Here is a 21,673-nt window from a genome sequence, read left to right as displayed (position 1 = left end):
AAAAACCTATAAAAATTATTTTAAAGAATTCAATCATTTATATTATAAATTTTGGTATTTTTTTATGAAAAAGATGTATGTTTTTAAGTCGTTTCATAACTTGATTTAATTTATTTATTACCTAATATTATTCTTAGTTCTTATATCAAAAAGCTTAAATTTTTTCATGTTCTTTTAAAAGTGATGACTAAAATTTTCATAGATATCAAAATTAATACCGCTTAATTTTTTTTCCTTTTTAAATAACTAAATATAAGATAATTTAAAGTAAAGGTTTTTACTTTATAAAAGCAGTTTAAAAATATTATTTTATGATTTAATTAAATCCAATAAAAAGAAAAAAAAATTGAATAAACAAGAAAAAAGAAATACCAATATTAAATGAGATTTTTTTATTTTTGGTTATTTTAGTTCAATTTTAATATTTTATTAGTAATTAATGACCAATATTATTTTTTTGGTAATCATATTTAGTTTTCATCATTTTACAAATTAAATTTATATTTTTTTTGGTTTTTATTTTCCTAAAAAAATTTAACATATAAGGGAATTTTTTTGTTTCTAGAAAATCGAGGCTGGGGGGACACATGGCCCACTGAACCTTAGTCGGCTCCTCCGGTGACGACACGACTCAATTTATTAGAAAAAAGTTACGTCCACTCCGTGGCCTGTCCAAGTTTTCCCTTTTTCCATTAAAAAATTGTGTGCTATTACAAGTCGATAAGACTTGCAAATTAACCCAAAACCACCAAGTGTCCAAGACACCAAAAGATGGAGGGGCATTTTGGTCATTCTCCTTAGAAATTTTCTTGAGCGGTTGGCAACTATGACTTGGTCTCTGCGTGGTTGCGTGGTTGTATGGAAAATGAACCAGTATATATATATATATATAGCCTAGGTTCTGTGAGCAAAAGGTAGCTCAAGTTTTGTGAGCAAAGGGTGTGCATTGTAGCCATGGCTAAAACTCTCCTCGTTTCACCTTTCTACTTCATCTTTTTCATCTTCCTCATTTTTTCTTCTACCACAACTCCAGCTTTTGGAGAAGAATACAGTTATGTCAAAAGTGTCAATCCTAAAAAAATGAAGATGTTGAGGGAAAAGGTAAGTCATTTTAAACTTTATTGGCAGGATGTTGTTAGCGGGTCTAATGCAACCTCAGTCACAGTAATTGAAGCAGTGGATAACTCGTCAACATCTTTTGGTATGGTAAATATATTTGATAACTCGTTAACCATTGGGCCAAATTTGAGCTCAAAAACAGTTGGAAAGGCCCAAGGGCTTTACGCATCTACGGGACAAGAAGATACTTCATTATTGATGGTTATGAGTTTTGCATTCACTGATGGCAAATACAATGGTAGCACATTCATTGTGCTAGGACGGAACAATATAAATGCTGAGGTAAGGGAGATGCCAATAATCGGTGGCAGTGGGCTTTTCCGATTTGCTAGAGGCTATGCTCTAGCATCAACTTACAATGATGGCGCCACCATTGAATATAATTGTTATGTCATACATTATTGATTTTTTTTCTTTCTAATTTTTAGTGGAGCTTTAGTTCACAATAGTTATATACTTGAATAATTGTGTGTTCCCACCGTAGCTAAGTGAGATTCTCTAGTTTTTCTTAATTTGAATAAATTAGGTGGCTCTTACTTCACCTAGATGAATGTAAGCATACTATAATAAAATAAAATGCTTATTTGTGTGGATTATTTACTTTCTTGAAATTTGTTAAACCATACATTATTCTAAAAATAAAAAAAAATAAAAAAAATTGGAGAGAAGTAGATTTAAAAGCTTATATCAACAAAGTTGAAGCGGTATCACTTTTCTATTCAACTTAAGCCCGTCTTTGTGGGTTGATTTGATATGTTTGATTTATCACATATATGACTTTTGAATATAAGGCTAATTGGGTGAACTACCTTTGCTTTGTTTAATAAGAATGACATATTTCTTTGATTTCACATGACTTAAATTATCTTAACCAAACCAAAATATATTCAACTTTCATTAATTTCTAGTCATATATAATGATAATGAAGTGTGAACACGCTCAAAAATTTGAGCAGCATTCTCATTTACAAAGATGTTTTTAAGAAATGTTTTGATGAAAGTTATAAATTTTATTTACCTTGATGTGATACATAAGTTGACTTTTTCTTTTATTTCACTTAAGATATGATTTAATTGAACATATTTCAAAAGAAGATATGATTCTTAAACAACAATCTTTGCCCATTATTTACAAATTCTACAAGGTCCATAGCTAAGGTTTGAATCAAAATGGGCTAAAAATTAATGTCATCTCAATTTTGCTTCATTTTTTAGACAAGCAATCATGACGGTGTTCAATAAGTTCATGTGTCTATGACAAGCAAGCAACTATAATAGAATAAGGCCATTTTTATTTTTGCCATTTGTATGGTCCAATATGTTGCGCTCATTACATTTTGAGCCATAGCCTAATGGGCTTTTTACCCCATGATGTGGTTACCAATTAAAAATTGGACCTCATTAGGGTTCACCAAGTATAAAGCCCCTTTACCCTTGAAGATTAAATGGAGATAAGTATTTGTCACAGGTGAAAACAGAGAGAGAGTTATATTTAAACTTTTAAATTGAAAGACCCTTGACCACTAATTGTTAATCTAAGTGAAAGTGAATGAAAGAAAAATCAAATAACTCTCATTTTGAGCATTCAAGAGTATATTTTTTAGAAAATTGATAAAATAATATGATTAGATAATTTGGTTAGAAAAAAAATGATATATATATATATATATATATATATATATATATGAAAGGTTTGGTATATTGGTGTCAAACAATACATAAGAAAATACTACAACTAGAGAAAAAAGTTGGGAACAATGCATATATGTATGTCACTAATTTTTTTTGGGTCGGCCATTTGCAAATATTATGGTTTCCAAAACCCAAAAATAGGAAATCTAGGAATCAGTTTGTTAATATGGAAAATAATATTGGTTTTGTGCACTCGGGGCTAACTTTTTTTTCTATGCCCAAATTACCCTCACCCACTCTCCATGTCAATAGTCACATTAACAATATTGTTTATCATTTGTTTATTTTTATATTAAATTTGTTCTCACTAAATATTTATTACATATTATTATTTTATATTTAAAATATCAATAAATAATTAAAATCCTAAATATGAAAAATGAGATAAAAATAAAATAAAATTGAAAAGACATCCTAAAGCCAACACATTTAAAAAACAATTAAATAAAATGGAAGATAGAGATGTCACAGAGGTAGGGAAAAAGAAAAAAAAAATTGATGTGGTATGGCTGATTCCCAAGCGTCAAATTTTTTGTTTTAAAAAAAAAAAACAATAATAATGACAAGCTCTTTGAATTGTTGCGTGTCAAAGTAAAACTAAAAAAATAAAAAATAAAAAAACTTTCATAATTGGCGGCTCATGAGGATTTTCTAAAACTGATTTTTTTTTTCAATGGCACACGTGTAACATGACTCTCCCTTTTTTTAATGCTTCTCTCTCTCTCTCTCTCTCTCTCTCTCTCTCTCTCTCTCTCTCTCTCTCTCTCTCATTCTATGATGGAATTTGTAGTCGGTTGATTTTTTTAATGCCCTGAGCAGCTGATTTTTGAGGTAATTGAATATTAATGGTTGTGAGACCCATTCTCATATGGTCTCTCTCTCATATTCTAGATAGAATCTATAGTCTATAGGATTGAATATTAATGGTCGTGGGACATTCCCATTTGGTCTCTCTCTCCCGCTCTCTCTCTCATATTCTATGATAGGATCTATAGTCTATGGGGTTGATTTTTTTAATGCCCATGAGCCATGAGGAGATGATTTTTGATGGAAAGTAATTGAATATTAACGATTGTGAGACCAATTCTCAAATGGTTGGCCTCTCTCTCTCTCTCTCTCTCTCTCTCCCCCTATGATAGACTTTATAGTCAATAGGGTCGATTTTTTTTAATTCCCATGAGCAGCTGATTTTTCAAGGAAAGTGACAGAATATTAATGGTTGTGAGACCATTCTCATATGTTCTCTCTCTATTTCACCCCCTCTATAGGGTTGATTTTTATTTTGTTTTATGCCCATGAGCCATCAGCAGCTGATTTTTGAAGGAAAGTGTTGAATAGTAATGGGTTGGGACTTGTGAGACCCATTAACGTAGAAAGGAATTCAAAATCCTAATAAAAATGTATTTCAATGAATAATGAGTTTTTAATTCATATTCTCATGTTTAATAATTAATTCACATAAAAAAAAACAAATTAAAAGTGAAATAGATTTTTTGATTTCATTTTTTTTTGCTTCAATGTCTCAAAGATATATAAAAAAATACGAGAATTATTCTCATATATTTGAAAGGTTTACAAAATGATTCTAAAAAAATAATTTTTTTAAAAATATTCAAAAACAAGAAACTTGATAATTCAATTTAATTGTATAATTTAAATTATTAAATATATTTAATAAAATAATTTAATGTTAAAATTATTTTTAATTTTTAATATTAAATTAGAATAATTAACATATATACCATACCTACCTTGACTCACAAGTTTGCCTTTTAAGTCTTCTTATTTCCTGATTTTATTTATTTATACTTTAATCTCATTTTTTTTGTTTATATCCAAAAGATCTAAATTTTTTTATATACTTTTAAAAGTGAGGATTAAAATTTCCATAAATACTAAAATTCATACTTTTTTTTTCTTTTTTCAAATAACTAAATATTAGATAATTGAAAGTAAATTCTTTTGCTCAAAACTTATGTCTCATATAATAAGTCATTACAACAACAATTTAAAAGTATTATTTTTTATGATTTAATCAAGTAGAATAAAAAATTAAGTATAAAAAAGGGAAAATGTTGAATAAACAAGAAGAAAGAAATACCAATATTAAATGAGATTTTTTTATTTTAGTTTAATTTTAATATTTTATTAGTAATTAATGGTCAATATTTTTTATTTTATTTTTAATAATATTTAGTTGTCATTATTTTGAAAATTAAATTTACATTCTTTCAGAGGGGGCAAATTTTCTATTTTGGTTTCTACTTTCCTAAAAAAAGTTTCACATATAAGGGAACTTTTTTGTTTCTAGAATATTGAAGGGGGGGACACGTGACCCCCTGAGTTGGGGCAGAACTCGTTTTCTAGAAAAAGTTGGGCCCAAGTATGCCGTCGTCTTTCAATGTTTTTTCCTTCTTTCCATGTAAAAAACAATGCGTGCTATTACAAGTCGATAAGACTTGCAGTTTGGTCATTCTCATTAGAAAATTCCCCCTTTGTGTTTTGTCTTTGAGTGGTTGGCAACTACGACTTGGTCTTTGCGCGGTTGGTAACGATGACGCCATGGAAATTAGAAAAATATTATTGTACGGAAAATGAAACATTCAATATATGTATATATAGCCTAGGTGTTCTGAGCAAATGTAGATAACTCAGGTTTTGTGAGCAAAGGCATATCATAACTCAGGTTTTGTGAGCAAAGGGTGTGCACTGTGGCCATGGCTAAAGCTCTCCTCATTTCACCTTCCTACTTCATCTTCTTCATCTTCGTCATTTTCTCTTCTGCCACAATTTCAATTTTCGGAGAAGAATACAGCTATGTCAAAAGTATCAATCCTAAGAAAATGAATATGTTGAAGGAAAAGGTAACACACTTTCAACTTTATTGGCAAGATGTTGTTAGTGGGTCTAATGCAACATCGGTTACAGTGCTTGACGCAGTGAATAACTCGTCAACATTGTTTGGTTCGGTAAGTATAATTGATAACTCGTTAACCGTTGGGCCAAATTTGAGCTCAAAAACGGTTGGAAAGTCCCAAGGGTTATACGTATCTACGGGACTAGAAGAAACTGCATTATTGATGGTTATGAATTTTGCATTCACTGATGGCAAGTACAACGGTAGCACATTCACCGTGGTAGGACGGAACAATGTAAATGCTAAGGTGAGGGAGATGCCAATAATCGGTGGTAGTGGGCTTTTCCGATTTGCTAGAGGCTATGTTCTAGCATCAACTTACTCATTCAGCGACAACGGAGATGGCACTATTGAATACAATTGTTATGTTATACATTATTGATATTTTTTATCTTTTCCTAGTTTTTCCGTGGAGCTTTGGTCCACAATAGTGATATACTTGAATAATTGCGTCTTCCCACTATAACTAAGTGAGATTATCTAGTTTTGTTTAATTTGAATAAAGGTGACTCTTCACCTAATTTAATGTAAGCATATTATAATAAAATAAAATGCTTATTTGCGTGGATTAATTACTTTCTTGAAATTTGTTAAACTATACTTTATTCTTAAAAAAAAAATTAAAAAAAACATTGGAGAGAAGTAGATTTCAAAGCTCATATCAACAAAGTTGAAATGGTATCACTTTTCTATTCAACTTAGCCACTTTTTGTGAGTTGATTTGATATGTTTAAATTTTCACACATATGGCTTTTGAATATAAGGCTAATTGGGTGGACTACCTTTACTTTGTTTAATAAGAATGACATATGTCTTTGATTTCACATGACTCAAATTGTTTTAACCAAACTAAAATATATTCAACGTTCACTAATTTTTAGTCATATATAAGGATAATGAAGTTAGGAAAAAAAAAAAAAACTAAAAAATTTGAGCAACATTCCCATTTTCAAAAATGTTTTGATGAAAATTATAAATTTTATTTACTTTGACATGATACATAAGTTTAACATTTTCTTTTGTTTCATCTAAGATATGATTTAATTGAAAATATTTGAAAAGAAGATAGGATTCTTAAACAACAACCTTTTCCCTTTATTTACAAATTCTACAAGGTCCATAGCTAGGGTTTGGATCAAAATGGCTAAAAATTAATGTCATCTCAATTTGGTTCATTTTTTAGATTAGCAATCATGATGATGTTGAATAAGTTCTTGTGTCCATAACAAGCAAGCAACTACAATGGAACAAGACCATTTGTTTTTTTTGTTGCCATTTGTATGGTCCAATATCTTGGGCCCATCACATTTTGAGCCATAGCCTAATGGGCTTTTCACCCCATGATGTGCTTACCAATTAAAAATTGGACCTCATTAGGGTTCACCAAATTTAAAGCCCCTTAAGACCCTTGAAGATTAAATGGAAATAACCATTTGTCACAAGTGAAAAGTGAGATAGAAACTTATATTTAAAATTTTAAATGGAAAGACCCTTGAACACTGATTTTTAATGTTAGTGAATGTAAGAAAAATCAAATAACTCTCATTTCAAGCATTTAAGAGTACCATCTCCTAGAAAACTGATAAAATAACCCTATTAGATAATTTGGTTAGAAAAAAGAAAATATGAAAGGTCTGATATATCAATGTCAAAAAAACGCATAAAAAAAACTATAAAATGATGAACTTTCATTTTGGGATAAAGGAGAATTTCTTATTTTCAATAAATTTTTTTTTAAAGTTTTGTAGCTTCAATAAGTTCTAATAAATTTTGTTTCTTATATACAAATTATTATTATTATTTTATGATTTTAAAAAAATATATGAAATATGTTCAAATGGATATTTAATTATAAATAAATGATAACTATTCTACCATTTCTCTAATACAAAAATAAAAATAAAAATAAAAAAATTATTTGAATCTTTTTAAATGAATTTCACATTCAAAAAGCTTTAAATCATTTTTTTTTTCTCTTCTTGGTTGTGAAATAGTAGGTGATGAAAAATTAACCATAAATGATTAATTATCATCATAAGTTTAATCTTTGTCAATTGTCCTTGAAAAATTAACATATAAAATTGAGGGTGTGGGGTACACGTGGCCCCCATGAGCCTGACTCGAATGGCAGCAGGACTCATTTTCTAGAAAAAAAAAATTGTTTCTAGAAAATTGAGGGTTGGGGACGGGACACGTGACCCCCCTGAGCCTTACTTGGGTGGCGGCAGGACGCATTTTCTAGAAAAAGTACATCCAACTAGTCCGGGGTCTTTCCAACTTTTGCTCAAAACTTACGTCTCATAGAAAAGTCATTACAACAACAATTTAAAAGTATTATTTTTTATGATTTAATCAAGTAGAATAAAAAATTAAGTATAAAAAAGGGAAAATGTTGAATAAACAAGAAGAAAGAAATACCAATATTAAATGAGATTTTTTTATTTTAGTTTAATTTTAATATTTTATTAGTAATTAATGGTCAATATTTTTTATTTTATTTTTAATAATATTTAGTTGTCATTATTTTGAAAATTAAATTTACATTTTTCAGAGGGGCAAATTTTCTATTTTGGTTTCTACTTTCCTAAAAAAAGTTTCACATATAAGGGAACTTTTTTGTTTCTAGAATGTTGAAGGGGGGGACACGTGACCCCCTGAGTTGGGGCAGAACTCGTTTTCTAGAAAAAGTTGGGCCCAAGTAAGCCGTCGTCTTTCAATGTTTTTTCCTTCTTTCCATTTAAAAAACAATGCGTGCTATTACAAGTCGATAAGACTTGCAGTTTGGTCATTCTCATTAGAAAATTCCCCCTTTGTGTTTTGTCTTTGAGTGGTTGGCAACTACGACTTGGTCTTTGCGCAGTCGGAAACTATGAACGCCTTGGAAATTGGAAAATATTATTGTACGGAAAATGAAACATTCCATATGTGTATATATAGCCTAGGTTTTGTGAGCAAATGTAGATAACTCAGGTTTTGTGAGCAAAGGGTGTGCACTGTGGCCATGGTTAAAGCTCTCCTCATTTCACTTTCCTACTTCATCTTCTTCATCTTCGTCATTTTCTCTTCTGCCACAATTTCAATTTTCAGAAAAGAATACAGCCATGTCAAAAGTATCAATCCTAAGAAAATGAATATGTTGAAGGAAAAGGTAACACACTTTCAACTTTATTGGCAAGATGTTGTTAGTGGGTCTAATGCAACATCGGTTACAGTGCTTGAAGAAGTGAATAACTCGTCAACATTGTTTGGTTCGGTAAGTATAATTGATAACTCGTTAACCGTTGGGCCAAATTTGAGCTCAAAAACGGTTGGAAAGTCCCAAGGGTTATACGCATCTACGGGACTAGAAGAAACTTCATTATTGATGGTTATGAATTTTGCATTCACTGATGGCAAGTACAACGGTAGCACATTCACCGTGGTAGGACGGAACAATGTAAATGCTAAGGTGAGGGAGATGCCAATAATCGGTGGTAGTGGGCTTTTCCGATTTGCTAGAGGCTATGTTCTAGCATCAACTTACTCATTCAGCGACAACGGAGATGGCACTATTGAATACAATTGTTATGTTATACATTATTGATATTTTTTATCTTTTCTTAGTTTTTCTGTGGACCTTTGGTCCACAATAGTGATATACTTGAATAATTGTGTGTTCCCACTATAACTAAGTGAGATTATCTAGTTTTGTTTAATTTGAATAAAGGTGACTCTTCACCTAATTTGATGTAAGCATATTGTAAAAAAATAAAATGCTTATTTGTGTGGATTAATTACTTTCTTGAAATTTGTTAAACTATGCTTTATTCTTAAAAAAAAAATATTGGAGAGAAGTAGATTTCAAAGCTCATATCAACAAAGTTGAAGTGGTATCACTTTTCTATTCAACTTAGCCACTTTTTGTGAGTTGATTTGATATGTTTAAATTATCACACACATGGCTTTTGAATATAAGGTTAATTGGGTGGACTATCTTTACTCCGTTTAATAAGAATGGCATATGTCTTTGATTTCACATTACTCAAATTGTTTTAACCAAACTAAAATATATTCAACTTTCACAAATTTTTAGTCATATATAATGATAATAAAGTTAGAAAAAAAAACTCAAAATTTTGAGCAGCATTCCCATTTACAAAAATGCTTTTAAGAAATGTTTTGATGAAAATTATAAATTTTACTTACTTTGACATGATACATAAGTTTAACCTTTTCTTTTGTTTCATCTAAGATATGATTTAATCGAACATATTCGAAAAGAAGATAAGATTCTTAAACAACAATCTTTTCCCTTTATTTACAAATTCTACAAGGTCCATAGCTAGGGTTTGAATCAAAATGGGCTAAAAATTAATGTCATCTCAATTTGGTTCATTTTTTAGATAAGCAATCATGATGATGCTGAATAAGTTCATGTGTCCATAACAAGCAAGCAACTATAATGGAACAAGACCATTTGTTTTTTTTTTTTTTTTTTTTTTTGTTGCCATTTGTATGGTCCAATATCTTGGGCCCATCACATTTTGAGCCATAGCGTAACCCCATGATGTGGTTACCAATTAAAAATTGGACCTCATTAGGGTTCACCAAATTTAAAGCCCCTTAAGACCCTTGAAGATTAAATAGAAATAACCATTTGTCACAAGTGAAAAGTGAGATAGAAACTTATATTTAAAATTTTAAATGGAAAGACCCTTGAACACTGATTTTTAATGTTAGTGAATGTAAGAAAAATCAAATAACTCTCATTTCAAGCATTTAAGAGTACCATTTCCTAGAAAACCGATAAAATAACCCTATTAGATAATTTGGTTAGAAAAAAGAGAATATGAAAGATCTAATATATCATTGTCAAACAACTCATAAAAAAAAAACTATAAAAGGACGAATTTTCATTGTAGGATCAAGGAGAATTTCTTATTTTCAGAAAAAAAAAAATTTAAAAGTTTTGCAGCTTCAATAAGTTCTAATAAATTTTATCTTTTATATATAAATTATTATTATTATTTTAGGATTTTTAAAAAATATATGAAATATGTTCTACCATTTCTCTAATACAAAAATAAAAAAATTATTTGAATATTTTTAAATGAATTTCACATCCAAAAAGCTTTAAATCATTTTTTTTCTCTTCTTGGTTGTGAAATAGTAGATGATGAAAAATTAACCATAAATGATTAATTATCATCATAAGTTTAATCTTTGTCAATTGTCCTTTCCTATTAAAGCAAGGTGACAAGTTGAATATGATTAGATTTATGTAAGTTGAAATCAATTGTCCTCATCCTTGTATGAAAGTCATGGACTCATGGCATGTGGCTATAGCCCATTGAAGGTATAGAAGTAGTGTTATTAAAGATCAAACTTTAAGTAAAAAATTTTAAAAGTATTTTTTAATATTTTATGGGATACTATTTTTAAAAAATAATATTAAATAAATAAAAAATCCTAACACTAAAACCCTGTAGAAAGAAGTTGGGAACAATGCATGCATGTGCATGTATTTCATGAGTTATCTCCAAGTATTGCCATCCGTTGCCACTAATTTTTTAGTCACCCTTTTTTCCCCCGAGAGAATGGAGTGGATGCCTTGGTGGAGCCTGTTTGCCATCCAAATGGGAGATTGAAATGCCTCTCTATCCCCACCTGCTGCAGCATCTCTCTCTCTCTCTCTCTCTCTCTCATATTCTATGATGGAATCTATAGTCTATAAGGTTGATTTTTTGAATGCCCATTACCAGCTGATTTTTGAAGGAAAGGAATTGAATATTAATTCTCATATGGTCTCTCTCTCTCCCTCTCTCTCTCTCTCTCTCTCTCTCTCTCTCTCTCTCTCTCATATTCTTTGATAGAATCTATAATCTATAGAGTTCACTTTTTTAATGCCCAAGAGCAGCTGATTTTTGAAGGAAAGTGATGGAATATTAACGGTTGTGAGACCCATTCTCATATGTTCTCTTTATCTCCCCCTCTCTCTCATATTATATTATAGAATCTATAATCTATAGGGTTGATTTTTTTTAATGCCCATGAGCGGCTGATTTTTGAAGGAAGGTGGTTGAATTTTAATGGGTTGTTAGACCCATTAATGTAGAGAGGAACTCAAAATCCTAATAAAAATGTATTTCAATTAATGATGGGTTTTTAATTCATATTCTCATTTTTAATAATTAATTCAAATAAAATAACAAATTAAAAGCAAAATAGATTTTTTAATTTCATTTTTTGTTTCAATGTCTCAAACATATGTAAAAGATATGATGATTATTTTTAAGGTTTATAAAACAATTCTAAAAAAATAGATTTTTAAAAAATATTCAAAAGTAAGGTGTTTAATAAATCAACTTAATTACTTAATTTAAATTATTAAATAAATAAAATATATTTTATAAAATAATTTAATATTAAAATTATTTTTAATTTTTAATATTAAATAAAATAATTAATTTATATTTAATTTCAAAACCTTTTTACCTCATTTTTCCGTACCCATGTAAACTAATTAACATAAATACCGGACCTACTTGGGTCACAAGTTTGAATTTGTATCCAATAGGATGAAGGGTTTTGGCCCCCACAATAAAACTTAGGGCCTACTTTGATGGCGGCTGCCACCGTGGAGCCAGACACTTTTGTTAGGTGGGGCATCAAGAGAATTATCAATATATTATAGTTAAGGTAATTAATGATATTTATTATTATTATTATTAAAATTAAATAATTTTAAATATTAATTATTAAAATGAATGAAATTAAACCATCATAATACTAAAAATTTTTTTTTTTAAAAGTTAGATTATATATATATCAAGAACATTTAAAAGGAAATTTCAAAAGAAACAAAAAACTAGAAATAAAATCATTAGAAATTCTGAATAATTTTAATTATTTTGTAGCAAAAACCCGTAAAAGTTATTTTAAAAAATTTAATTATTTATATTATAAATTTTGATATTTTCGTGGAAAATATGTGCGTCTTTAAATATGATAATAGGACAAGGACAATTGACAAAGATTAAACTTATGATAATAATTAATCATTTATGTCCAAGTTGTCCAACTAGTCCGTGGTCTTTCCAAGTTTTCCTTCTTTCCATTCAAAAACGGCATGCTATTACTAGCCGCTAGGACATACAAATTACCCAAAACCACCAAGTGCTAAAGGCAACTGGAGGGGCATCTTGGTCATTCTCGTTAGAAATTTTCCCCATTGTGATGTGTCTTTGAGTGGTTGGCAGCTAGGACTTGGTCTTTGCGCAGTTGGTAACTATGCCGGCTTGGTAACTATGCCGGCTTGGAAATTGGAAAAGTATTGTTGTATGGAAAATGAAACATTCAATATATATATATATATATATATTTCCCCATTGTGATGTGTCTTTGAGTGGTTGGCAGCTAGGACTTGGTCTTTGCGCAGTTGGTAACTATGAATATATATATATATATATATATATATATATATATATATATATATATATATATATATGTAGCCTAGGTTTTGTGAGCAAAGGTACATCATAACTCAGGTTTTGTGAGCAAAGGGTGTGCACTGTAGCCATGGCTAAAGCTCTCCTCATTTCACCTTCCTACTTCATCTTCTTCATCTTCTTCGTTTTCTCTTATGCCACAATCCCAGTTTTCGGAGAAGAATATAGCTATGTCAAAACTGTTGATTTTGAGAAAATGAATCTGCCGAAAGAAAAGGTAACACACTTTCAACTTTATTGGCAAGATATTGTTAGTGGGTCCAATGCAACCTCTGTCACAGTGATTCAACCAGTGAATAACTCATTACCATTTTTTGGTATGGTAAATATAATTGATAACTCATTAACCGTTGGGCCAAATTTGAGCTCAAAAACAGTTGGTAAGGCCCAAGGGCTTTATGCATCTACAGGACAAAAAGAATCTTCATTATTGATGGTTATGAATTTTGCATTCACTGATGGAAAATACAATGGTAGCACATTCACTGTGGTAGGACGAAACAATATAAATGCTAAAGTGAGAGAAATGCCGATAATCGGTGGCAGTGGGCTTTTCCGATTTGCTAGAGGTTATGCTTTAGCATCAACTTACTCATCCAACGACAAAGGAGACGTCACTATTGAATACAATTGTTATGTCATACATTATTGATGTTTTTTCTTTTTTTTAATATTTTGTGGAGTTTTGATGCACAATAGTGATATACTTGAATAATTGTGTGTTCCCACCATAGGTAAGCGGGATTCTCTAGTTTTGTTTAATTTGAATAAATTAGGTGGCTCTTACTTCACCTAACTAAATGTAAGCATACTTTAATAAAATAAAATAAAATGATTATTTATATGGATTCATTACTTTCTTGAAATTCGTTAAACCATACTTTACTCTAAAAAAAAAAAAGTTGGAGAGAAGTAAATTTAAAAGCTTATATCAACAAAGTTGAAGTGGTATCACTTTTCTATTCAACTTATCTTGGCTTTGTTTGATAAAAATGACATAATTCTTTGATTTCACATGACCCAACTTTCACTAATTTTTAGTCATATATAATGATAATGAAGTTAGAAAAAGCTCAAAAATTTGTGGAGCATTCCCATTTACAAAAATGCTTTTAAGAAATGTTTTGATAAAAATTATAAATTTTATTTACCTTGATATACAAGCTAATTTTTTCCTTTGTTTGACCTAAGATATCATTTAATTGAACATATTTCAAAAGAAGTTCATTTATTGCACCTCATTGTTTACATATAACTCCACATGATAACTAGCTGTCTCCACCTCCATTGGCCATTCGGTATATATTATAATATTATCACAAATTTTAATAGTATGATGATACATGCATAAACTTAAATTCTAACATTTATTTATTTATTTATTCTTTGTTATTTTATTTTTATAGTTGGAGATATGAGTTTCGGACTACTTCAATTAGCATGCACGTCTTAGCTCGGTATAGTCACCATCTTGATCGACTTACAACATATCAGGTAGTAAAAGTGTGATTCATTTCTTATACTTGCTTCTCTAAACAAATTCTAAATCACTTATTATATCTAACATTTCTTGGGTACAAATTATATGGCAACCTTATGTTGATGACATGAATGTTGGTCTTCCTGATTATTGTACTGTTGGGAAATATATATAGTGCACTATCTCACCTTTGATATGTTTCCACATAATTGAATGGCATAGACCTGATCGAGTATTGCGGCAGTTTGGATTTCGTCAAGGGATTCCTCAGCCATGTGATAGTGAGTCAATCTTACACAAATGTGATTTGAGAGGTATACATGATGTTGATTAGACTACTTGATGCGGAGACTACATTCGACGTTGGACCTCTAGGCGTGAGCATATTGCTAGAGGCGAAATGGCTATAGGTTCATTGGGGTATCATGATCCATACATGGTGTGGTATCACTCCATTACTATTTGATTTCTTACTCGAACTGGGTCCTTCCATGAGGTACTGGTAATTTTCATGTTTAATATTTTTATTAAAGTTTATTTTATTTTTATAAGAATTTAATTTATCTTCTATTTGACTTATAGACTACCAGCATACACCAGATATATGATATTGCACCTCTAGATGATTTCCACATTCACAGACTATGTATGTATTAGAGGCCATACATGAGATGGATCGCTTAGATGCTCCATTTAGTGTTGATGCTACTACACAGCTCCAACCTTGATCAGGAGATGTACGACCTACACGACGAGAGCCTCGTACGAGGGAAATTAGGCATACACTAGTTGTTACTCGAGTGCAACCATTGAATGACATTAGTCCACCACCTCATCAACAGCCAATATCATCCATTACTCAATCAAGAGGTGTACGAACTAGAAAGGAAGGGGCTCACATGAGAGGTAGTCCACCACCTCATCAACAACCGATATCATCCATTACTCGATCAGGAGGTGCATGAACTAGAAAGGGAACGGCTCATACGAGAGGGACTACGCATACATTTGTTCTTGGAGATGCACCATTGATTGACATTAGCCCGCCACCTGTTGAGGAGACTCTTATTACACCTATGGAGGTGCCATCCACACCACTTGTAGTATTACTTGTTGCGTCATCACCACAACCGATAGAGGCTACATTAGTTGATGAGGAGTTAGTTCATATAGCAAATGATGATCAGCGAGGACAAAAGAATGATCGTGGTCGAGGACGTGGTAAGAGACGTGGTCGTGGAGTTCATGAAGGGACACATGTTAGCCCCATAGAGTCAATAGTGGAACATGCATATCATGGACGCCCACAACGAAAAATAAAGGTTCATTCATGCGGTACACATTGAGGACGTTACTACATATGACTTGTATTTTGGATACTATTAGTATTTTGCATATCATTATTTTGAACAAATACTTAAGATGTATATTTATACTTGTTATATTTTGGATTAACTAACTTTTTATTAACACAAGTTCTATAGTATTTTATCTATTTTGGACTTATTTTACACAAAATAGTATTGTTACTATTTTGGAAATGTGCTAATTTAATTGACATTTGGTTTACTTGTTTTCATTGGTTTTGGATTGAATGTCAAAATATTGAATATAATGTATACAGGTGATAAACTTTAAACATTTGGTTATATATATAGAAGGTAATATTAATTAAAAGATAGATTTTTTTTTTCTTTTGCGGAAGATGTCTCTTCAAGAGACACCTTTGGCATAAATTCAAAATTTTCCACTATGTATGGAAATTGTGGAAAGTATCTCTTGAAGAAACACTTACAGCATAAACCCAATTTTTTTAAAATTATGGAAGGTGCCTCTTCAAGAGACACCTTTAATATAATTCCATTTTTTTGGAAATGTGAAAGGTATCTCTTGAAGAGACACCTTCAGTATAAATTCGAAATTTTCCCTATGTATGGAAATTGTGAAAAGAGTCTCTTGAAAAGACGTTTTCAGTATAAACCCAATTTTTTTTAACTTATAATTCCATTTTTTGGGAATTGTGGAAGGTGTCTCTTCAAGAGACACCTTTAGCATAAATTTTTTCAACTATGTATAGAAATTGTGGAAAGTGTCTCTTGAAGAGACACTTTCAATATAAACCCATTTTTTTTTTAAATTATGGAAGGTGTCTCTTCAAGAGACTTCTTTAGTATAAATCCATTTTTTAGAGAATTGTTTCGAAAATTTCAACTATGTATGGAAATTGTGGAAAATGTCTCTTAAAGAAACACTTTCAGTATAAACCCAATATTTTTTTTTTTAAATTATGGATTTAGTATAAATCCAATTTTTTGGGGATTGTAGGTGTCTTTCAAAAGACACCTTTAATATAAAATCAATATAAGTTAAAATTTGTGAAATTGTGGAATCAAAAGACACTTTTAGTATATATTGGAATTTATGGAATTGTGGAAAGTGTCTCTTGAAGAAACACCTTTAAAATAAATCCAATTTTATGGGAATTGTAAAAGGTGTCTTTTGAAGAGACACCTTCAATATAAAATCTAATTTAAGAGACACATAGTAGTATAAATTAAAATTTATGAAATTATGGAAGAGACGCCTTCAATATAAATCCAATTTTTTGGGAATAGTATAATGTTTCTTTTCAAGAGACTCGTTTAGTATATATTAGATTTTGTGGAATTGTAAAAGGTGTCACTTGAAGACATACTTTCAGTATAAATCCAATTTTTTTTAGAATTGTAGAAGGTATCTTTTGAAGATTCAATATAAAATCAAATTTAAGAGACACATGATGTAAATTAAAATTTGTGAAATAGTGAAAAGTGTCTCTTGAAAAAACACTTTTAGTATATATTGAAATTTATAGAATTGTGGAAAGTGTCTCTTCAAGACACACCTTTAGTATAAATTCAATTTTTTTGGAACCGTAAAAGTTGTCTCCAGACACTTTTAATACATATTGGATTTTGTGAAATTGTGGAAAGTGTATTTTCAAGAGACATTTTTAGTATAAATTCAATTTTCTAGAATTATAGAAGTCAAGAGATATATTTAGCTTAAATTCAATTCTTTTAAATATGTATCATGATTTTGAAAATTTTGGAAGATATCTCTTCAAAAGACACCTTCCACGTGGCAAAAAACTGTTGTAGATCTATCAATATTTTTCCAACTACCATTTTTTAAAATTGCTGCAAAAGTTAAAAAAGCTCGTATAGAAGTAGTGTTATTAAGTATCAAACTTTAAAGTAAACAATTCTAAAAGTATTTTTTAATATTTTATGGGATACTATTTTTTAAAAATAATATTAATTAAATAAAAAATCCTAACACTAAAACCCAATACATGTATGTATATGTATTTCATGAGTATTGGCATCCGTTGCCACTAATCTCTCTCTCTCTCTCTCTCTCTCTCTCTCTCTCTCTCTCTCTCTCTCTTTTTCTTTCTCTCTCATATTCTATGATGGAATCTATAGTTTATAAGGTTGATTTTTTTAATGCACATGACCAGCTGATTTTTTAAGGAAAGGAATTGAATATTAGGGAGAATTGTGTTTTGGAGCCAATTGAGCCCAAAAATTAAGATTTGACCCATGAAAGTTGCATAATTGATGGGAATGATATAAAATATGAAGAGACTAATATACCCTTCAAAACTATTTTGAGTCTTTTCTACCACAATGTTTGACAAATTTTTTTATTTTAATTTTTTTAATAATTATTCTGAAAATTTATCATTTTTAGAAAACTATTTTTTTAAAATATATATTCTAAAAATATATCATTTAAAAAAAATAATTTTGACATATTTTTAGTTATTTTTTACATACATAATTTTAAAAATATATATTTTTCAAGATGTTTGATTTTTAAATAATAATAATAATAATAATAATTTATTTTTAGTTTTTTGGAAAATGGTGTATTTTTTTCTAAATCACTAAATTAAATTAAAATTTATTAAGGTTTACAAAAGAAATAAAATTTAAATTAATCTTTTTCTACTTTTTTTTCATCCTCAATAAATGTTATTTTTGGAAAGATAAAAAATTCATATCCTTCTTCTCAATTTCCACACTTCTTCTAAGTTTTGGGCTTAAATAGTGAATTTATATGGACCAAAACTTAATTTTTAGACTCAACTAGGTCCAAAACACAATTATACCTGAATATTAATTCTCATATGGTCTCTTTCTCCTCCTCCTCCTCCTCCTTCTCTCTCTCTCTCTCTCATATTCTTTGAAGAATCTATAATCTATTGAGTTGACTTTTTTAATGCCCATGAGCAGCTGATTTTTGAAGGAAAGTGATTGAATATTAATGGTTGTGAGACCCATTCTCATATGTTCTCTCTTCCTCTCCCTCTTTCTCTCTCATATTCTATGATAGAATCCATAGTCAATAAGGGTCTCCAAAAAGCCCACGGCCCACAGCCCGGCCTGACCCAGTGAGCTAAAGCCCGGCTCGAGTCCAGCAGGTCCAAGCCCGACCTGAACCCATTTTTGGATGGGTCGGGCCATGGGCCCCAATTTAGGCCCGGGCCAGCCCACCCATAGGCCCGCCACTTTAAAAAAAAAATATTCAAAAAATAGAAAATGTTACATTAATAAAAATATTCATTGCTAACTATTTAATTCATTGAATGTATACATTACATTTGAAAATGTGAGAAAAGTTTACATCACTACAAAATAAGTATATCCCAACTAGGTTGGCACCTACTTATTTGTCAATCATTTGTACTTTTCAACCACAAAAAATAAAAATAAAAATATGACATACATTTAGTAAAATATTTTAATCATTATCTTTTGGCGGTAATGGCAAACTATCGCAAATCCATGAAGATCTTGATAATTTTAGTTTTTCCATATCGGCAAGAATATTTTCTTCTTGAATAGAATCAAATATCATTTTATCTGCTATTGCCCAGTCTTTCACACATATATTTGCTTCAATAGAATCCGATGCTAAGCTGCATCGTTTATCACTAACTACTCTTCCACCTGCACTAAAAGCAGTTTCTGATGCAACTGTACTCATAGGAACTATTAGTACATCATGAGCAATGATAGAAAGCACAGGATATTTGTGTTGTTGTGATTTCCATCATATTAAAATATCAAAATCTTCATCATCTTCAAATGAAATTAAATCAGTATTAAGATATCTATCTAAATCAGTTGTGTTGTTTGGAAAACTATTTGTTACCTTCTTTCAACTTTTCAACATTTCTAGAGCTCCTTTATAAAAAGATGAAGAGCTTGTAGATGTAGGTGGTAATTTAATAGAACTAATATCATCACCACATTTTTCTTTATAATAGTTATATAAATTATATAATAATGAATTTATTTCATTTTTAATTTCTTCAATTTTTATTTGGTCATTAAAATAAATAATTGTTAACCATTCATCCAAAGCTTCAAATTTCAATCTAGGGTCCACAATTAAACCAAGATAAAAGATTAAATGTATTTCTCCCCAATATTTTCTAAATTTTTCTATCATTGCAAATATTGCATCATTAAATATATCCAAATTTAAATATTTTTGAAGTACAATAAAAATATTAGTTATTTGCATGACAACTCGGTTTGAAGATGGATAATATACACCACAAAAATTTTTTGTTGAAGTATCAAATACTTCAAAAAGATCTCTTAAAAGATCTGCAATATGTCAATCATAATCATCTAATACATCAATATCTACTTCACAATCATTGCTAATTAATTGCATTTCATATAGTTCTATTACTTTTCTATATTTTATAATAGTTTGTAAAAGTTTATAAGTGGAATTCCATCTAGTGGGCATATCCAAATTTATATTTCTTTTTTTTTTCATATTTAACATTTTGCAACAATCAAAAAATAATTCATGTTTTGCTTGAGAACTATTAAGACCCGCAGCAATGCCTCTAATTTTTTATAATGTATTATCAACGTGTTTTAATCCATCTTTTACAATTAAATTTAAAATATGTGCACAACAATGCACATGAAATATTTTACATTGATCTTATTTTATTTGCCAATATCGTTTTAATCTATATATTGTTGCATCATTATTAGAAGCATTATCTAATGTTATTGTAAATATTTTATCACGAATGCCAAAATCTATAATTTCATTATTTATTAAAGATGCTATATTTTTACCATTATGTGGAGCATTTATTATTTTAAATGAGATAATCCTTTTATTTAATTTCCATTCATTATCAATATAATGAGCAGTTATATATAAAAAAAACCATTGTGAGTTAAAGACGTCCAAATATCAAATGTTAAACAAATTCTTTCTTCAAAATTTGCAAAAAAAAAAAAAAAATTAATTTTCTTTTTGTGTTTCAAAATTTTTTATAAGACTTCTTTTAACTGTATTTCCAAAACAACCTTGAAACTGAGGATTAACAGCTTGTTGCATTGTTCCCGTATAATCATGAGTTTCCATGAAATTGCAAGGTTGTTCTGCTCTTATTATATAACCAATCATTTATTCACGACAATAAGATTCATCATAAGAAAATGTTTTTAAATTTTCATTTTCATCTTTACCTAATTACATATAATTTCTAATATCTACATTATTTTTAGTTTTACAATTTTCATGATGCCTTTTAAAATGACTTGTACCTACATTTGAGCCACCACTAAAAAGTTTGTTACAAATTTTACATTTTTTTTATTTTTTTTATTATTTTCTAAATTTATTTCTATTCTATCAAAAAATTTTCATATATTTGAAGTAAATTTTTTGCTATCACATGCATTAGATGAAGAACAAGAACCACTTGTCATAATTATAATTATTGATAAAATATTATGCTAAAAATAATAAATGTAAAATTAAAATGTAACAAATAAATTTAAAAAAAAAAAAGGTGAAGTATGTTACTAAATTGGAGAACTGAAGTAGAAATTCCTTCAAATTCGAACTCTTTGAGCCACCAATGCTTGTTTTTCACCACCAATAATAGTG

General features: G+C 29.5%; 4 protein-coding genes across 4 annotated transcripts; all 4 read left to right on the top strand.

Moving 5' to 3' along the window:
* Positions 1-919: 919 nt before the first annotated feature.
* LOC117916545 (dirigent protein 22-like) lies at positions 920-1,719 on the top strand. The gene has a single exon (XM_034832632.1). The coding sequence runs from the start codon at positions 955-957 to the stop codon at positions 1,522-1,524; it is 570 nt and encodes a 189-aa protein (XP_034688523.1). The 5' UTR covers positions 920-954; the 3' UTR covers positions 1,525-1,719.
* A 3,742-nt stretch (positions 1,720-5,461) lies between these two features.
* On the top strand, positions 5,462-6,300 carry LOC117916463 (dirigent protein 22-like). Its single transcript, XM_034832517.1, has one exon. The coding sequence runs from the start codon at positions 5,529-5,531 to the stop codon at positions 6,108-6,110; it is 582 nt and encodes a 193-aa protein (XP_034688408.1). The 5' UTR covers positions 5,462-5,528; the 3' UTR covers positions 6,111-6,300.
* Positions 6,301-8,711: 2,411 nt separating this feature from the next.
* On the top strand, positions 8,712-9,423 carry LOC117916916 (dirigent protein 22-like). Its single transcript, XM_034833150.1, has one exon. It carries the CDS (start codon positions 8,730-8,732, stop codon positions 9,309-9,311), a length of 582 nt encoding a protein of 193 aa, XP_034689041.1. The 5' UTR covers positions 8,712-8,729; the 3' UTR covers positions 9,312-9,423.
* A 3,811-nt stretch (positions 9,424-13,234) lies between these two features.
* LOC117916917 (dirigent protein 7-like) lies at positions 13,235-14,057 on the top strand. Its single transcript, XM_034833151.1, has one exon. The coding sequence runs from the start codon at positions 13,286-13,288 to the stop codon at positions 13,865-13,867; it is 582 nt and encodes a 193-aa protein (XP_034689042.1). The 5' UTR covers positions 13,235-13,285; the 3' UTR covers positions 13,868-14,057.
* The last annotated feature ends 7,616 nt before the right edge of the window (positions 14,058-21,673 follow it).

Source organism: Vitis riparia, chromosome 6, assembly GCF_004353265.1.
Source record: "Vitis riparia cultivar Riparia Gloire de Montpellier isolate 1030 chromosome 6, EGFV_Vit.rip_1.0, whole genome shotgun sequence".
Lineage (NCBI taxonomy): Eukaryota > Viridiplantae > Streptophyta > Magnoliopsida > Vitales > Vitaceae > Vitis > Vitis riparia.
This window is presented reverse-complemented; position numbering and strand designations above follow the sequence as displayed.